We start from the raw sequence: 15,265 nt of genomic DNA on the forward strand, positions 1-15,265 counted from the left end.
GCCCTTGGTTTCCTGATGAGCCAGATACCGCCCTGCCTCTGGGCATTTGTATCTTGTGTGGTTTCTGTGAGTCCGGAATTTGGGAGCAGCTGGGTGGGGTGGCTCTGGCTCAGGGAGCCTCATTAGGTGCTAGTCAAGGGTAGCAGTCCTCTGACTGGGGATTTGGAATCTGCTTCCAAAGTGGTTCACTCACTGGCATGTGGGTGCTGGCTGTGGGCTGGGGTCTTGATTCCCTCCACAGAGTCCTCTCCACAGGACGGCTTGCGTGTCCTCCTAACACGGTGGCTGGCTTCCCCCCAGCACCATCTGAGGGAGCAGAGTGGAAACTGATAACTTTCTGTGACCTAGCTTTGGAAGTCACACCCTGTCATTCCTGCCTGATTTTCTTGGGCTCAGAGACCCAACTCTGAGGGGACCAGGCCAGGGTGTGAATAACAGGGGCAAGGAAGATTGGGGGCCCTCTTGGAGCTCCTACCGCATTGAATGACCTTGGCAGATGACTTTACCTTTCTGAGCCTCAGCTTCCTCCTCCGTCAAATGGATTCATGCGAAGATTCATGAGCTAATTCCCATGAACACTTAGAATGGCGCTGGGGACTCGGTTTTATGGTCCGTGAATATTAGCCACCGTCACAGCTGCCTGCCTCAGTGGCAGGGCCCGTTCTTAGTCTCTGTACCCGATGCCTGGCCCAGAGTAGGTACTCTCTGAACACTGAAGTGAATGAGTGAATGGACGAATGAATGAACAGCCATAAGGACTGGAAATCCAGAGTAGAAAGAGATCTGGGTCAGCCGCGTCGTCAGAAATGCCTTCATGGAAAACCTTCTCAAGCGAGGCCCTTTGATCAGCATCTAGGGAGCAAATATTTGTTCAAAACTGAGGTCTTGTGGGTGGGGGAAGGCATTTGGGATGCCATCAGACCTATCAAGGTTTCAGTCTTGGGCTTGGCGTTCGAACAATAAATATTTACTGAACTCCCACTCCAGGCCAGGTGCCATGTCAGATCCAGAAAACGGGGTTTGGAGCGGCCTCCATCCATGCCCCAGTGGTATCTTTGCTGTGTGACCTTGGGTGAATGAACCAACGTCTCTGAGCCTGCATTTCCTCACCTGTAGAACAGGGGTGTGGATCCCTGCCAGAGGGGGAAAGCTCCTTCAACAAGTGTGCCTCCCCTCTGTTATCCAGCTGCTGCTGACCCTTCCTGACAAGCATCCCGTCCTGTCTCAGAAGCTGCTGTCCTGTCTGTGCCCCCAATCCCACCCCCCTGTGCCAACTACTCTAGCTGCACAAGAGTTAAAACCCAGGAGCTCATGTGACCGAGTGTAAACCATGAATCATTCCCATTGCTCCCTGTGCCCAGCCCCCCCCACCCCCCCCACCCCCTGCCCGGGATGGGGCAGATGCTGTGCCCCGGGGTTGCCATGGCAACCCCTCCTGCACTCCAGTACAGCCTGGCCTGGTTCACTTCCTTGGGGGACCTCTGGGCTGTTTCACCTGGCTGGGTATTGCTTTCTAGGGAGGGAGGGAGAGGAGGCTGGAAAGGGGAGAGAGACACAGACAGACAGACAAGCTTAGGGACGAACAAGTGGAAATTGAGACATGGGGAGGGAACGGAAAACCTGACCGAGAAACAGGCCAGCAGAGGGAGACAGACTGACAGCTGAGATGCCGAGGAGGTCCCGAGATGCTGCCTGTCACCCGGGAGGCAGTTTCCCAACTGTTCCGACCCTCCCGGGGCTGCCAGATCCCCGAGCCCGAGTGCACGCACGTGCAGCCCGTGGTGAGGGCACAGGGCGGGTAGGCTGTTGGCACGTGAAGTCGCCGTCAGCCCTGAGGGACGGTGAGCGAGTTGGGACTTGGGGGAGAAAAAAAAAATGGGGGCGGACGTCAGCTCCCTGGGCGGCCGCCTCCCCGAGGCCCCTCCTGCATTCCTGGGCAGCGAAGCCCCTCGCTAAGACGGGGACTGATGTCATCCTGGGCCGCCGAGCCAGGGGACCCGGGGGCCCTGGTGGCTGCCTCCGGAAGTGAGCATGCTGCCTGCCGGCCGACAGGTTTAGAGTCTCTGGCCAGAGGACGAAAAACCTGCGTGGCATGGGTCAGGTGAGCCGGGTCCAGCTGGGGGCTGCGGCAGGTGGCAGCCTGCCCACCGGGTCCTTCCTGTGTGCGCCCGGGAGGGGCCGCCTCCCTGAGGGACGGTGAGCACCGGGGTGCCCAGGGCCACTGCCTCTTCCTCCCCCACCTCACGGGGACCGTCACACCCGGGAGCGAGTGCTGCTCGATTTCCCCAAGCTCCCGGTCGCAGCCGATGCAGCCCGTGAGTGCCGCTGGGGCTGGAGTGGGGACCGCCCAGCGTGTTGACTTTACAACTCGGGCGGGTGGACTCCCGGCCCCGACCGTGACCTGCCTCCGAATTCTCAGCGAGACCCGCAGGTGCTGCCGGCTGCTGGCTCTGCGATGGTGATTTCCTCCCGGTTTGGCTGAAGAGGGCTGCCGGGTTTTCTCTCCAAGCAAGCCCAGAACTTGCAGGAGCAGAAAGTAGAAAGAGGGAGTGGACCCTGGTAGTGCGAAATTGCTTTGTCCCTCGCTCACCTCCTTCCTCCCCTCCTCCGGCCCCATGGATTACCTGGGAGACAAACTCACGGTGGCCCAAACCCACATGACCCAGTGGATGGGCACAGTGAGGAGGTCCTTCCAGGAGGCCCTCAACTTAGTGACCACCACGGTGGGCCACGAGAGGACGAGCGGGGAACCCGCCAGCCGGACCCCCTTCAAGCGCACCTCTTCCTTCCGACACCTCGCCTCCCGCAGTCGGGAATCTTTCCGCCGCTTCTCCGCCCGCAGCCAACAGAGATTTTCTTCCCTGAGGAAAAGGCAGACAGACTCGGAGCCACCAGACCTTGTAAGCTTATTACGTTTTTTTTTTTTTTTTTTAAGTATTAAAGCAACCGTAAAAACTCCTACCCTCCAGTGCTCCCCTGGAGTGGGGGAGGGGGTCCCCATAGATCCAACCAGGGAAGTTGCCTCTTCCAGAATCATTGTCAATCAAGCCCCAGCCGTTTCCTGTTCCCCGTGCCTGGGAAAAGAGGCATCGGGGGTGATTCCCCAGACGATGCAGTTACTCTGTCTCCCGAAGCGGTCAGGAAGTGTATTCCACGTCTGTGAGGATGGGGCCGGCACGTGAGTTGGGCTTGCCGTGCCAGTTGATTTATCTGGAAGCGCCAGCACTCTGGCCCCAGACACGAATGCTTGTGCTCCCCTATTTTTAGGGGAGGATTAGTTAGCACCTGCTTCATCTCCTCTGACCCTCCCAGGATGGCCAAGTGTCCATGTCACGTGCGTGTTGAGTTGTAGCTTTTGTTATCTTGTCGTCAAGTGAAATTGCAAAGTCGTCTCCCGAGTATCCAAGGAGACCCAAGGGGGTGGGCAGGTTCACCTGCTGGGCTGCGAACCTGGGGCTTGGCGTGGGTCCTGGGGGGCTCTGTCCTTTCTCACTCGGGCAAGCTCGATGGGGTTTGGGAGAGCAGGGTGCAATGAGTAATCTAATGATTAAAAACCTGGCTTGCGTCCTGCTAGGGGATGGTATAGAATCAGTCTCAAGGAACTCACTAATGATTTAGAGAGGCGGGACGGGGCCCAGAGAGGGAAAGGCACCTGCCTGGGGAAGCACAGTGAGTGAATGGCAAAACCAGGGCCAGGATCCTAGGCTTTGGAACCCCACCCCCACCCCAGTCCAGGCTCTCTCCAGCTAAGCTCCTTCTTTTTTCTCTCCAGACCTCCCCGATAACTTCAGGGAAGCCCAGCTCACTGACCAGGGCTGAACTCAAAGAGAGGGCTTACTGTTTTCACAGAGGAACCTTCTGCCACCTGACAGTGTCAGCCCAGCTCAAAAGAGCCCGAAGGCAGGTGATGGGCTAGGCCAACTCCTTCTCTGGGCTCAGCATGGTGATACCGTGCTGATGGTCACGATGGGCCCCAGCTTTGAGGGTTGGAGCCACGGGGTCCACGGGGCTCTGAGCCGGCCCTCTGCACACTTGCGGTCACTGAAAGCTCACAGCTGCCCTGACAGGTGCACGGATTCAGCATCCCCAGAGAGGTGTGATGACTCTCCCAGGGTCACACAGCAAAGTAGAACAGTCTGATGCAAACACGTGGGTCTGTGACATGTTCTCTTGTGGGTCTGTGCTGCTTTCTAGCCCTGGATAAATCCGTGGGGCCTGAATTTATAAGACAGTTCCTCCAAACCAACCTCTGGAAGGGGTTTCTTGGGCCAGGGAGAGAGGACCTCTTATTCATTCTTTCTGTCTCTCTGTCTATCTATTTCTGTCTCTATATGCACGTCTGTGTCTCTCTCTTTGTTTCTGTCTCTATGAATGTCCCTCTCTTCCCCTCTGTGGCAGCGCAGTTAAGGGCATGGGGTTTGGTAGCGTTCAGCTCTCTCGCCCTCAGAGCCGTGGGACCCTGGGCCCTGGCTTGAATCGCCCCAGCCATGTCGCCCTGCTCATGTGTTAGCTGCTGTATGTCCTGCCTCCCCAGCTTGCTGGAGGAATGAATGAAGTTAGGCTGCTCAGGGGACTTGCCTTCTCTGCTCGCTGTTGTGTCACGGTGCCTGTAGCCACGTACGTACGCGCTAAGTAACTCCGGGCCTCAGTCCCTGCCCAGAATTTAGCATTTGGCATCTACTGAGTGGGGAGCACCAGCTGGTTTTGGGGTTGAGGGCTTGAATCAGACTCTGCCATGTCCTGGTCGAGGGATTTTGACCCGTTAGGAGCTAGCCTCAGTTTCCTCTTCTGTGAAATGGGGTGAACTATGGCATCGTGTGGAGGTTGAAACGAGCGCCGGGCTCAGTGCCAGCTACAGAGAATGCATGCGCTTGTAAACGCCTTCTCCCTGTTGGATACCACGATGTTCAGACTTGACGGGATGGGGGAAGCCTCAGCTTCCGCATCTGAGAAATGGGGATTATCATCACTCCGCATTGCCAATCCCCATTATTATTATTCACGGGCACAGATGTGCCTGTGAATGTGCGGCCGTGCCTAGCATGTCATTAGGTGTGCCTTCAAAGTCCGCCGCTGCGACAACCAGACCTTTTCTCTCCAGCCGTTCCTTCAAAGATTCCCAGTGAACTGGAAAACCCACACATGCCCCCTATTACTGGGGGGCCTCACTTAAAATATTTGTTTTATAGGAGGAAACTTTGTAAAGCCACAATTACCTAAGAGCTTGGGGACAAGGAGAGTATCCGTGCTGGGGTGGGGAGGGGAGCAGGCTTTTGGTCTTGACAACTTGGACTTGAACATGATTTATCCAAAAAATCTGCTCCGTTCCAAGTCCTGCCTCAGGCTCGTATTTACTCAGAGCACCGTGGAAGAATCCATCACAGGCATAAAGTAACCGTCAAAGGCGTGCCCTGAAATGTTTTCTAAAGCCAGCCTTGAAATAATTTGCTAATGGCTTGCCTCTGCGTCCAAGGAATAAAAGGGGGAAAGAAGGAAAAACAAACGCATTGTCTCTGAACGACAAAGGCAGGAAGGGACACGTTTGTACTGCAGCCCAGCGAGCCTGAGAAGGAAGCCCAGCAGACTAAGATGGATTCCACGTGGAGGCCAGACAGAACGTTCCAGAACCCAGGAACAATGGCAGTGCCACAGAGGCTGAGACTGGAATAAAAGCGGGAAGTGGGGGTCTCTAGGGTCATGGAATGCTCCCCAGAGGGCTCTGGAACGGGACAGACTCAAGATCGGGTCTCAGGTCCTCCATGTGCTGGCCGAGTGACCTTGGGCACATTAAATCACCTCTTTTAGCTTCCGTGTCCTTATCTGTAAAGTGGGTTTTCACCTGGGACAATCTGGTGGGTAGTGCAGTAGGACCGAGTAAGAACCAGCACACCCCTGACACCTGTTAAGTGCCCAGCGCACAGGAAGTGCTTCGCGAGCATGCATCTCCAGTCACCCTGGGGGCTCAGGGGCTGGGGCTCGGACCCTGTGGATCTAAGTCCCACCTGCCCAGGTGGCCGGACCGGTTGCCTAAGGAAAGAGAGTAAGAGTCTGGCCGGCCTTCCATGGGCATTTCCCGTGCGCCAAGCCCTGCGCTAAACGCGAGGTGTGTATTACCTGTGTATCTTCATTCCCGTGTGTTTTCAGCGCACCTGCATGGGGTGAGCGCGTCCCAAGGGTGCCGGCACTGGGGAGGCGGCTGCAAACACATACACACAGCTCTTGCCTCCCTAAAGGTACTTTCCAGGGGGACAGGTAATAAAACACATCAGCACACGACTACATAACGCACGTGCTGGAAGCCAGGGAATGATCTCGAAATAGCAAAGACCAGTCCTTACCATCAAACTGCTGCTCTATATCAGAGTTTCTCGGTCTCACCACCATGGATGTCTTGGGCCAGATCATTCTTTGGCGGGGAGGGTGCTGTCCTGTGTATTGTAGGATCCTCCCTGGCCTCTCCCCAGGAGGTGCCAGGAGCACCCTCCCAGTCATGATAACCAAAGATGACTCTGGATGCTGCCCAGTGTCCCCTGCGGGCAAAACCAGGCCCCCACCCCCAGTCCCTGGCTGAGAACTGGTTGTATATAATTTGGTTTGGAGGACTGTCAACCATAGCCTGAGTATTTCCCCTGTCACCAGAGTCGGGGGAAGAAGGAAGGGCAGGGATCTGACATCATCGAGCACCTGCTACTTGCCAGAAACTGGTGTCCCTGAGGGAAATGGGGGGGATAGCCCCATGTTTCATGGATGAGAAATCTGAAGCACAGAGAGGTCAAGTCACAGGCCTGGTGTCATACAGCTGGAGTGGGTGGGTGAGGCCAGGACTTCGCTGTGGTGTGGGTCTGTCTTGCAGGGCCCACAGCTGTGCCCTGCACTGGGGGCTCCACCGTGTGAACACTGGAACCTGGGCTGTGTGTTCAGTCCTCCAGTCGAGGCTGAGTGGGAGTACTTGGTTCTGTGTCAATTATGGAGTGAAGTGGATGCTTAAAATATTCAGCAGGGCCCAGCGTCTCCCCACTCCACGCACACGCACATGCACACACGCACACAGGCACACCCACCCTTTTTTTAGCAAGGGGCAGGGATTTTGAAAGGAAAGGGATGTTTGTGGCTCTCGTCTTCAGAAGCCCCGATTTCATCAATGCTTCTTTTGTAAATGACCACAGACCTGGTGGGTGAAACAGTGGGAAGCCAGAAGCCCCCCATCCAGGTGTGGTCAGGCCTTCCTGCCCCTTGCAGCTTCTGGTGGCTCCAGGTGCTCCTTGGCCTGTGGCTGCGTCACTCCAGTCCCTGCCTCTGTCTTCACGTGGCCTTGTCCTCTCTCTCTTATCAGGACACTTGTCATTGGATTTAGGGTCCACTAGATCATCCAGCATGATCTCACCTTGAGATCCTCAACTTCATTACATCTGCAAAGACCTTTCTTCCAAGTAAAGTCACATTCACAGGTGCCGGGGCCAGGATGTGGATGGATGTTTTTGGAGGTCATTAGTCAACCTACCACTGTCCTCATTCTGGGCCCATTCCCTCCAGTCCATCCTCCATCCAGCCACCCAAGGGGTCAAGTCATTCCCCTGCCTCGTCCCAGACTTAGAAAGCTCTTACTGTGGCCCTCAGGGCCGTGCGAGATCTGGCTCTCCTTCCCTGTCAAGCTCAGCTCTTACTGCTGTCCTCCGTGCACGTTCTACTGCCGCCACTCTGACCTCCTGCTCTTCAGTCAATGCCAGCTCCTTTTGGACCCAGAGGGCTTGCCCTCACCATTCCCTCTGCCTGGAATGCCCTTCCCTCTCTCTTCCCCTCCACACAGAGGCTTCCTGACAGCCGAGGCTGGGGGAGAACCCCCACCATGTTTCTCTGCTCTGCACCGCCCCCCCATTAATGTCTTCCTCAGTTGTGCTTCCTTCTTCTCACTCGTTTGTTCTGTGTCCTCCACCAGAAGGCAAGGCCTGCGATGTTGTGTCTGCCTTCCTGAAATCCCCTCTCCTTTATTTTTGTGTTCCCCTTGTGGCGCCATCTCCATCTTGCAGAGGGGTAAACTGAGGCCGCTACACACCTTCTAAGAGCGGACACCAGAAGTCCAGCCCAGGGAGGTCTGGAGTTCTTTCCAGGACCCAGGGCCTTTGCCCTCCTGGTTCCCTCTGCCTGGAGCACTCCTCTGGCTCTCTTCACCTCTGCTGCTACCACTTATTGAGCGCCTACTGTTTGCCAGGTATAGGTTGTTACATTTCTCCTGAGACTGGCCTTGAGGGGAGTAGGGTCCAGCTGCCACGACCCCTTTCTCCCTCTCCCGAGGTCAGTGCCAAGTGCTGCCTGCCAGGGCATGTCCAGAGCTCTGTCGGGTGTCCTGCTCCCAGGCTGGCCCTTAGGGCATCCAGCTGGCATGTTGGATTTCACTGCAGCCCCTGAGGCCAGCATGGAGTGGCCGGGCCACTTTCTCTTGGGCTGGCCTGGCCGCACTCAATCTCAGGGCTCCTTTTCACCCTCCAGGCAACAGAATGATGTCACCCTGGGAACAATGGCCCCTTCATGGATCCAGCCGGGGCCAAAGGCTGGGCCGGGGCCTCTGGGGGAGACCTGGAGAGACACGCAGTCTCCGCTGCCCTCCCCCCAACTAAGAAAGTGGGGTGCGCTCATCTCCTCTTTGGAAAGTATAGAAAAACTGAGTGAAAACAAAATCCACCCATTATTCTAACAGCAGTGAGAACCGCTCTTGGCATTCGAATGCATTTCCTTCCTGTCTTTTTTCCTCCCTCCCTCAAACCAAATTGCCAATCTCCCATGTCTTTCTGACCTTTCAAAAATGTAGCGGTTTTACATATCTTTAGGAAAACAACAACAACAACAAACATTGTTCATGGCCACGCAGCGTGATTCAGTAACCCCTCCGGCTGGACATGTGGGTCACTTCCCATCTTCGGCTGTCGGGAGTGACTGTAGAGGTGGGTCCTGCTTGTGTTCCCTTGTGTGGATTTCTGTGCGGTCCCTGAGGTTTAAACACACCCCTTTCTGTCTCTGTGACCCCGGGGCGGGGGGGCCTCTGGGACTCTTCCTTTTTCTCTCTCTTTCAGCATTTTCAAATCTCAGATGTTTTGTTCAGACAAGTGCCGCTTGCTTCCTCATCAGGAAGTCAAACATCTCAGGAAGGAAATCTGGATTGATACATATCACAGGGAATGTTATATTTGGGGGTTTCATGAAGAATGGGGTCTTTAGCAAGGAGTCATCAAGATAATTCCCTAGGAGAGGAAGTGGTGTATTGAGTTAGTTACAGTGGTTTGCTGGTAGATGCTTTACATCTGGGTCTTTGGCAGGGGGGGAAGCCCTGATTTGGAGCATCTGCCTATCCCCATGGTGTAAATCCTCCCAGCAGGGGCAATGGCAAGCTACCGGCTCGCCGTCAGTGCACACAGAGCTGGGAAAGGACGCGCAGTGCCAGATTGTTATGTAGTCCTTGCGCCACACAGACTCAGTACCTACATCTGTGACCTCGGGACCACAGGTGATAGTAGAAGGTGGTAATTAGGGAATGATAAGATTCGAATATTTGTTACCCTTGCTTTTGATGGGATTAGTTTAATTGTGCGTTCATTTAATTAGTTTTTTTAAAGGTTGTTTATTTATTTGAGAGAGAGCAAGAGCGAGAGCAAGAGAGGGAGGCAGGGAGAAGCAGGCTCCCCGTTGAGCAGGGAGCTGGAGGGACACGGGGCTCGATCCCAGGACCCTGAGATCATGACCTGAGCTGAAGGCAGATGCTTAACTGACTGAGCCACCCAGGCGCCCCTAATTGTGTGTTTCTGTAATGTAATGGCTGTGTTAACCGTCAGGCTCACAGCGGACTCCTGAGCTGTTCACCGTTGTCTCTGGGCAGCCAGGGCAGGCCAGCTCCAGCACCCCGCAGTCGGTTAAGAGTCCAGAGTCATGGGTTTGAATCCTCGCTCTGCCTCTCAGCTGCTGTGTGACTTTGGGCAGTCTCCCTCGTCTCTTGATGCCTTGTCTTCTGTAAGATGGGGATGATGATCTTACTTCACCCCCCGGCCGTGGTGGAGGTTATATTGAGGTGATGCCCGTGGAACAGAGCACAGTGCTTGGCGCATGGGAAGATCTCAGCAGATGGTTACTGTCATCATCATCGTCGTTGTTCTTGGATTAGTGCTTAATAGTTGGCAAGACACATTCAGGCACACATAGGCAGCCTCAGAGTGGCCCCCACGGATTCTTGCCTTCTGATGTTCAGCATGGTGAAGTTGCCTCCCCCACCAGTCCAGGTGGGCTTGCGTGAGGGACCGATTGAATCCAGCCAGAAGTCACAGTGTCACTTCCGAGGTCAAGTTCCAAAGACCCTGTGGCTGCCCCCTTGATTTACACTTTCCCTTTCCTGGAGCATGTGCTCTGGGGGTAGCTGGGGGAAGCCAGCTGCCATGCCTGGAGGATGCTTGGCAGCCCCGTAGAGAGGCCCACGTGGCAAGGAGGTGAGACCTGCCACCAGCCACGTGAGTGGGCTTGGAAGCGGATCCTTCAGCCTGCGGGTGAGGCTGCATCTGTGGCCAACAGCTCGAGTCCAACCTCATGGGGCACTCTGAGCCAGGACCACTCAGCTCAGCCCCTCCTAGATCCCTGACTTCCAGAAACTGGGAGAGATAACAAATGGTTGTCGTTTCGGGCCACTACGTTTTGGGACTATTTGTTACGTAGCAATAGATGATGAATACCAGTTTTCTTCTCTTTTATACCTACTGCAAGCAATGGTCTGAGAGTGGCTAGGGAGTATTTCTTACTCCTTCTCACAGATGAGTGAATTGAAGTGGGAAGAACTCAAGTGACTTGCCCAAGGTCTGTAATAGGGTAGCTTTCAGGGTTGCCTCTGGAAGCTTTTTTTGCCTCCGGGTTCTTGCTTGTAAAGGAGGCTGCTGAGCCAGCCTGGGTTTAGGGTCCCAGAGGCTTTTGAGCAATGCACCCTTTTAGGAGTTGGCGTGAATCTCCTGGCATGGGATGGAATCCATTTCTTGGATCCTAAGTGCTCATCACCCACATTTAACTCATCAAACATTCATCATAAAGGCTGAGCCATACACAGCAGTGAACTCTCGGCACCGATTTGGGAGCGTCGTATGCGAGAGTGGCTTTCCTCCAGCATCAATGTCTAGGCCAGGAGAGTACATTCAGACTGCCCCCACTCCATGGAAAGGAGGATCCTAAAACAGAGCTTACTGCCAGGAGTTAAACATTGCAAAGTTTGTGGACAGTTTTTACTTTTGGCTTTTAAACATAGATTTGCTGTCCTTGGCTGCTTATTCCTGATGGAGAAAAAAAAAAAAGGTGCAGGTGGAATTAGGTCAATCCAGTTAAGAGAGCTTTGCTCTCCCTTCAGGCAGATCTGAGTTTGAATCCCAGCTTTGCCACTAACAAGTCATGGGACCTGAGACAGGTGACTTGACTTCTGTGAGCCTTGGTTTCCTTGTGAAGCACGTAGCACAGCACTTAGAACCTAGAAAGTGTGTAATAAATATTAGCTGCCATTATGCTTCTATAGTCTTGACATGTTAGGTTAGGGCAGGTCATGCTGCAGTAACAAACTGCCAACTCTCAGCAGCTCAACATAAAATGTTTATATCTCACGCACACCAAATCTACTGCTGGTTCAGCAGCTCTGAATGGCTGCCTCCCCTCCAGGCTGTTAGCACCTTGTAGCAAAGCCATCTGGGAAAACGGGACGTCTGTGTAACAGTGTGGGAGGAAGAAAGCTTGAGCTTCACTCCAAGGCAGGGGCTATTGTCCCATTTCACAGGTGGGGAAATTAAGGCTTATAGAGTCACACATCTTAGCACGTCCCACGTGCCAGCCACTGAACAAAGCACACTGACTTTATCACACCCTCACGGCACCCCCATGAAGTAGGTGTTATTTTTGTCATCCCTGTTTTACAGATGATAAAACCGAGGCTCAGGGAAAAGATAGGACTTGCCCAAAGTCACCCAGTTTACAACCTGGCCTCCAGCCCAGGTCCGCTGATGCCTTAGTTCTTGTCCCTCTCAATCAAGGCCATGGGTGGAGGGACCTGATGTGCCTTTCCTGAGAGGCACCATGATGTAGACCAGGATTTTCACATCATGGCCCCATTGACCCTTGGGACTGGATCGTTCTCTGTGGTGGGGGCTGTCCTGTGAATTGTGGAATGTTGAGCAGCACCCCTCGCCTCTATCCAGTGTTTCCAGACTTGACCAAATGTCCCTTGGGGGCAAAATCGCCCACAGTTGAGAACCACTGATGTATGAATGTAAGAGTCCAACATGGGAGCCAAGAGATGTGACTTGAGGTCCCTGCAAGGCCCTCAATAACCACATGGCCTTAGCCAACAGACTCTGAGAGAAGCCAAGACATCGGTAGGGCTTTGGAATTTCCTAACTTTTAGGTAAGATAACCTTTGACTCCTGATGTGATTTTGGGCAATCTTTTGACTCTGATAAAGCATTTTTTCCTTTGGCTACAAAATGGAGCAAATCGTGTCTACTGACAAAGGTGTTACGAGGATGACATGACACGTTTGTTGGGCGCCCCGAATGGCTCTCAACACACAGTCGGTGCTTTATTGTCATTCCAGTTGTGAGCTGTCACAGGAGCCTGGTGCTGGGGCATATCCCCAGCATTTGAAGATACTTTTCTCGGTCTGTTGAATTCCCAGCCCTGTGTCGTCAGGCTCTGCATCCAAATATTTGCTTTCTGCCAAAGCCAGAAATTACCCGGCGGCCCACATTCCTGTCACTCACCAGCCTGATTTCTAGAAATGGCCCCTCCCTAGGCACACCTATAATTTAACATCTGTAATTCCTCAGTTAGTGGCTAGAAGTCTATTCTTTCTTCCTGGTAATTGTCTTCTGCTTTAGGGAGGGGGATGGATAGATGTGGGGCTGTGTTGAGGCAGCTGCCTCCCCCACCCTCTGCAGACATCTTGGCAGGAAGTACCCGGAAGGTTCTAGAACCTCTGGTGCTAAGTTCAGAGACTGTACCAAGGTAGCTGCCCTGGTGGATGATGGGTAAACAGAGTTTCATTGCCCGTAAAAGTTTTTATATGAGCCCTGGAAACAAGTGTAAACAGGTCACCGAGGGACAGGACTTGGGCATAGAGTTCTTCTTCTGAAAGGTGCTCCTGGGCTTTGATTGCCAGAACATCTAGATCATTCCATCCGACCCTTTTAATGTTGGGGAAACCAAGGTCCAGAGAAGGAAAGAGACCTACAGAAAGTCACGCAGCAAGTCAGTGACAGATCCAGACCTGGAACTTGGGTTTCTAAATTCAAAGTTGGGGCATTTAGGGGCCATGTGGTTCTCAACCTTGGTAACCTTCAGAGCTGAGCGAAAGACATTGACTGAGCCTGCTGTTTGCAAAACTCTGTGTGAAGCATTAAAGATCATGAGACAGTTCCCACCTTTGGGAAGTGTTCAGAAAGTGATTAAGGTGCATATGCAAACTCTGCGGCCTGGAGCCAGCCTCTTCTGCATAGCATCCGCTGTGGGCCCCAGTTTCCCTATCTGTAGGTGGAGGCTGTGGTGTGACCTTTTAGGGCCTCCCCAGTGGAGTCAGCCTGGATGCAAATCCCCGCTCGCCCACCTGCTAGCTGTGTGACTTTGCCGAAGCCTCAGTTTCCCCATCTATAAAAAGGGAATCGTCATACTTAGGGCAGCGATAATTCCTTTGTCACAGGTGTAAAACGCCCCACAGAGCCCCTGGTACGTGGTAGTGGTTCGTAATCACACGTGCTTCACCGTACCTGGTCTCCCTTTCCAGCCTCCCCCTCCTGGCCTTTGCACAGGCTGTTCCCCTGCCTGGACTGGCGAGACAGGCTCTGGTGGAACTTCAAGGAGAGCGGGTGGGCCTGGCCTACAGAGATACCAGACTCCTTTGCTTCCACGTGGCTCCCCCACCCACCTCGCAGGACACACCACTCTGAGCCCTCCCGCCCGCCCCTGAGTTGCTGCTTGATGAGGGAAGCATATTTGGTGCGTGGGGTCATTAACATATTTGGGGGGGTCATTAACAGCCACTGCTAATTAGGAAGGAAGTGGCTACAAAGGGTTAATCAGAGGCGTTCTGCTCTGTAACTGAGGGAACAACAGTTGGAGGTTTTTCATAGCCTACGCCGGAGATTTTTTTTCCTTTCCTCATGCATAAATCCAGGGCCTTTTGGGGGAGGGCTGGAAAAAGAAACAGGCTGTCAGAGCTCTGTATAATGTGGAGCCCCGTGGATTTTCAACAACTCCGTGCCATCGGTGGGAAAATGTAATCCCTCCTCTGAGCCGAACCATGAGGAAGGGTCGGTGCTGCCTCAGTGGGCGTCTGTTGGCCGGGGCAGGTGGGGGATGGAGGAAACACAGGGGTGGTACAGATGGGAGGCCTGGGTTCGAATCCTGCTGTGGCTACTTCCTCTGTCATGGGCCTTGGCCAAGGGCCTTGACTTCTTCGAGCAGTGTTTTCTGTCCTTGGGTGCCAAAAGGGGCTACCACCGGGAGGACTGAAGTCAGACTTTGGAGGGCACCTTGGGTGCTGGTTCTCTGAGCAGAGTCTCAGGTGGGGCTCTTACGGGGCTAAGGCAGGCCCCAGAATCTGCCTGTGTAGCGGGAGCCCCAGGTGGAAACAAATAGTTCCTTCAAGCAGTTCACTCAGTCAGCAAATATTTCTTGAGCACCTACTGGGTGCCAGGCACAGTTGGGGGCCCGGGGATCCAGCAGGGAACAAGGCAGAGAAGGTTCCAGCCCTCGAGGACGGTATGTCGTTACAGGAGGGCATGCTGCAGATTTGCTCGGACGGACATCTTGTACTTGAATGAATGAATGAATGAGTGAATGAATGCATGACTGAATGACAAAGGCATAGCTGCATGGATTGTCAGCACCCCTGTTCTGACAGTAGAGGTGTCTCTGCCCTTTCTTCCAAATTCTCCCTAGTGATTCTTGCTGGACCACAAGGCCATCCTGAGAAGTGTTTGCTCTTTCTGGTCCTCCAAGCTCAGCACTCACCTGGCACATTCATGCTACTCCATAAACAGCTGATGGTCGGATGAATGAGTGAACACAAACAGACACAGGAATGGACTCTACGCTCCTGGGTGGCCACCAGCCAAAATCATTGGGTGGATAACTTATAGGGCTCAGTGGAGCTGGGCTTTCTTGCTAGGAACATGGTGTGGAGAGGCTCTAGATTTAAATCAGAGTTCTCTGTTCAACAGCAGAGTGTCATCCCCATAGGGTTACGGGGCCTATAGGGGTCAAG

General features: G+C 53.9%; 2 protein-coding genes across 5 annotated transcripts in view; both read left to right on the forward strand.

Annotated features, from left to right (window-relative positions):
* Positions 1 to 15,265, forward strand: part of KIAA1671 (KIAA1671 ortholog) — a 150,678-nt gene that overhangs the window by 76,630 nt on the left and 58,783 nt on the right. The gene's annotated exons all lie outside the window — the stretch shown is intronic.
* Positions 1,475 to 5,787, forward strand: LOC113912548. Its single transcript, XM_027575850.2, has 2 exons — positions 1,475 to 2,900; positions 3,773 to 5,787. The coding sequence occupies exons 1-2, from the start codon at positions 2,616 to 2,618 to the stop codon at positions 3,914 to 3,916; spliced, it is 429 nt and encodes a 142-aa protein (XP_027431651.1). The 5' UTR covers positions 1,475 to 2,615; the 3' UTR covers positions 3,917 to 5,787.

The sequence above is a fragment of the Zalophus californianus genome, chromosome 14 (genome assembly GCF_009762305.2).
Source record: "Zalophus californianus isolate mZalCal1 chromosome 14, mZalCal1.pri.v2, whole genome shotgun sequence".
NCBI classification, from domain to species: domain Eukaryota; kingdom Metazoa; phylum Chordata; class Mammalia; order Carnivora; family Otariidae; genus Zalophus; species Zalophus californianus.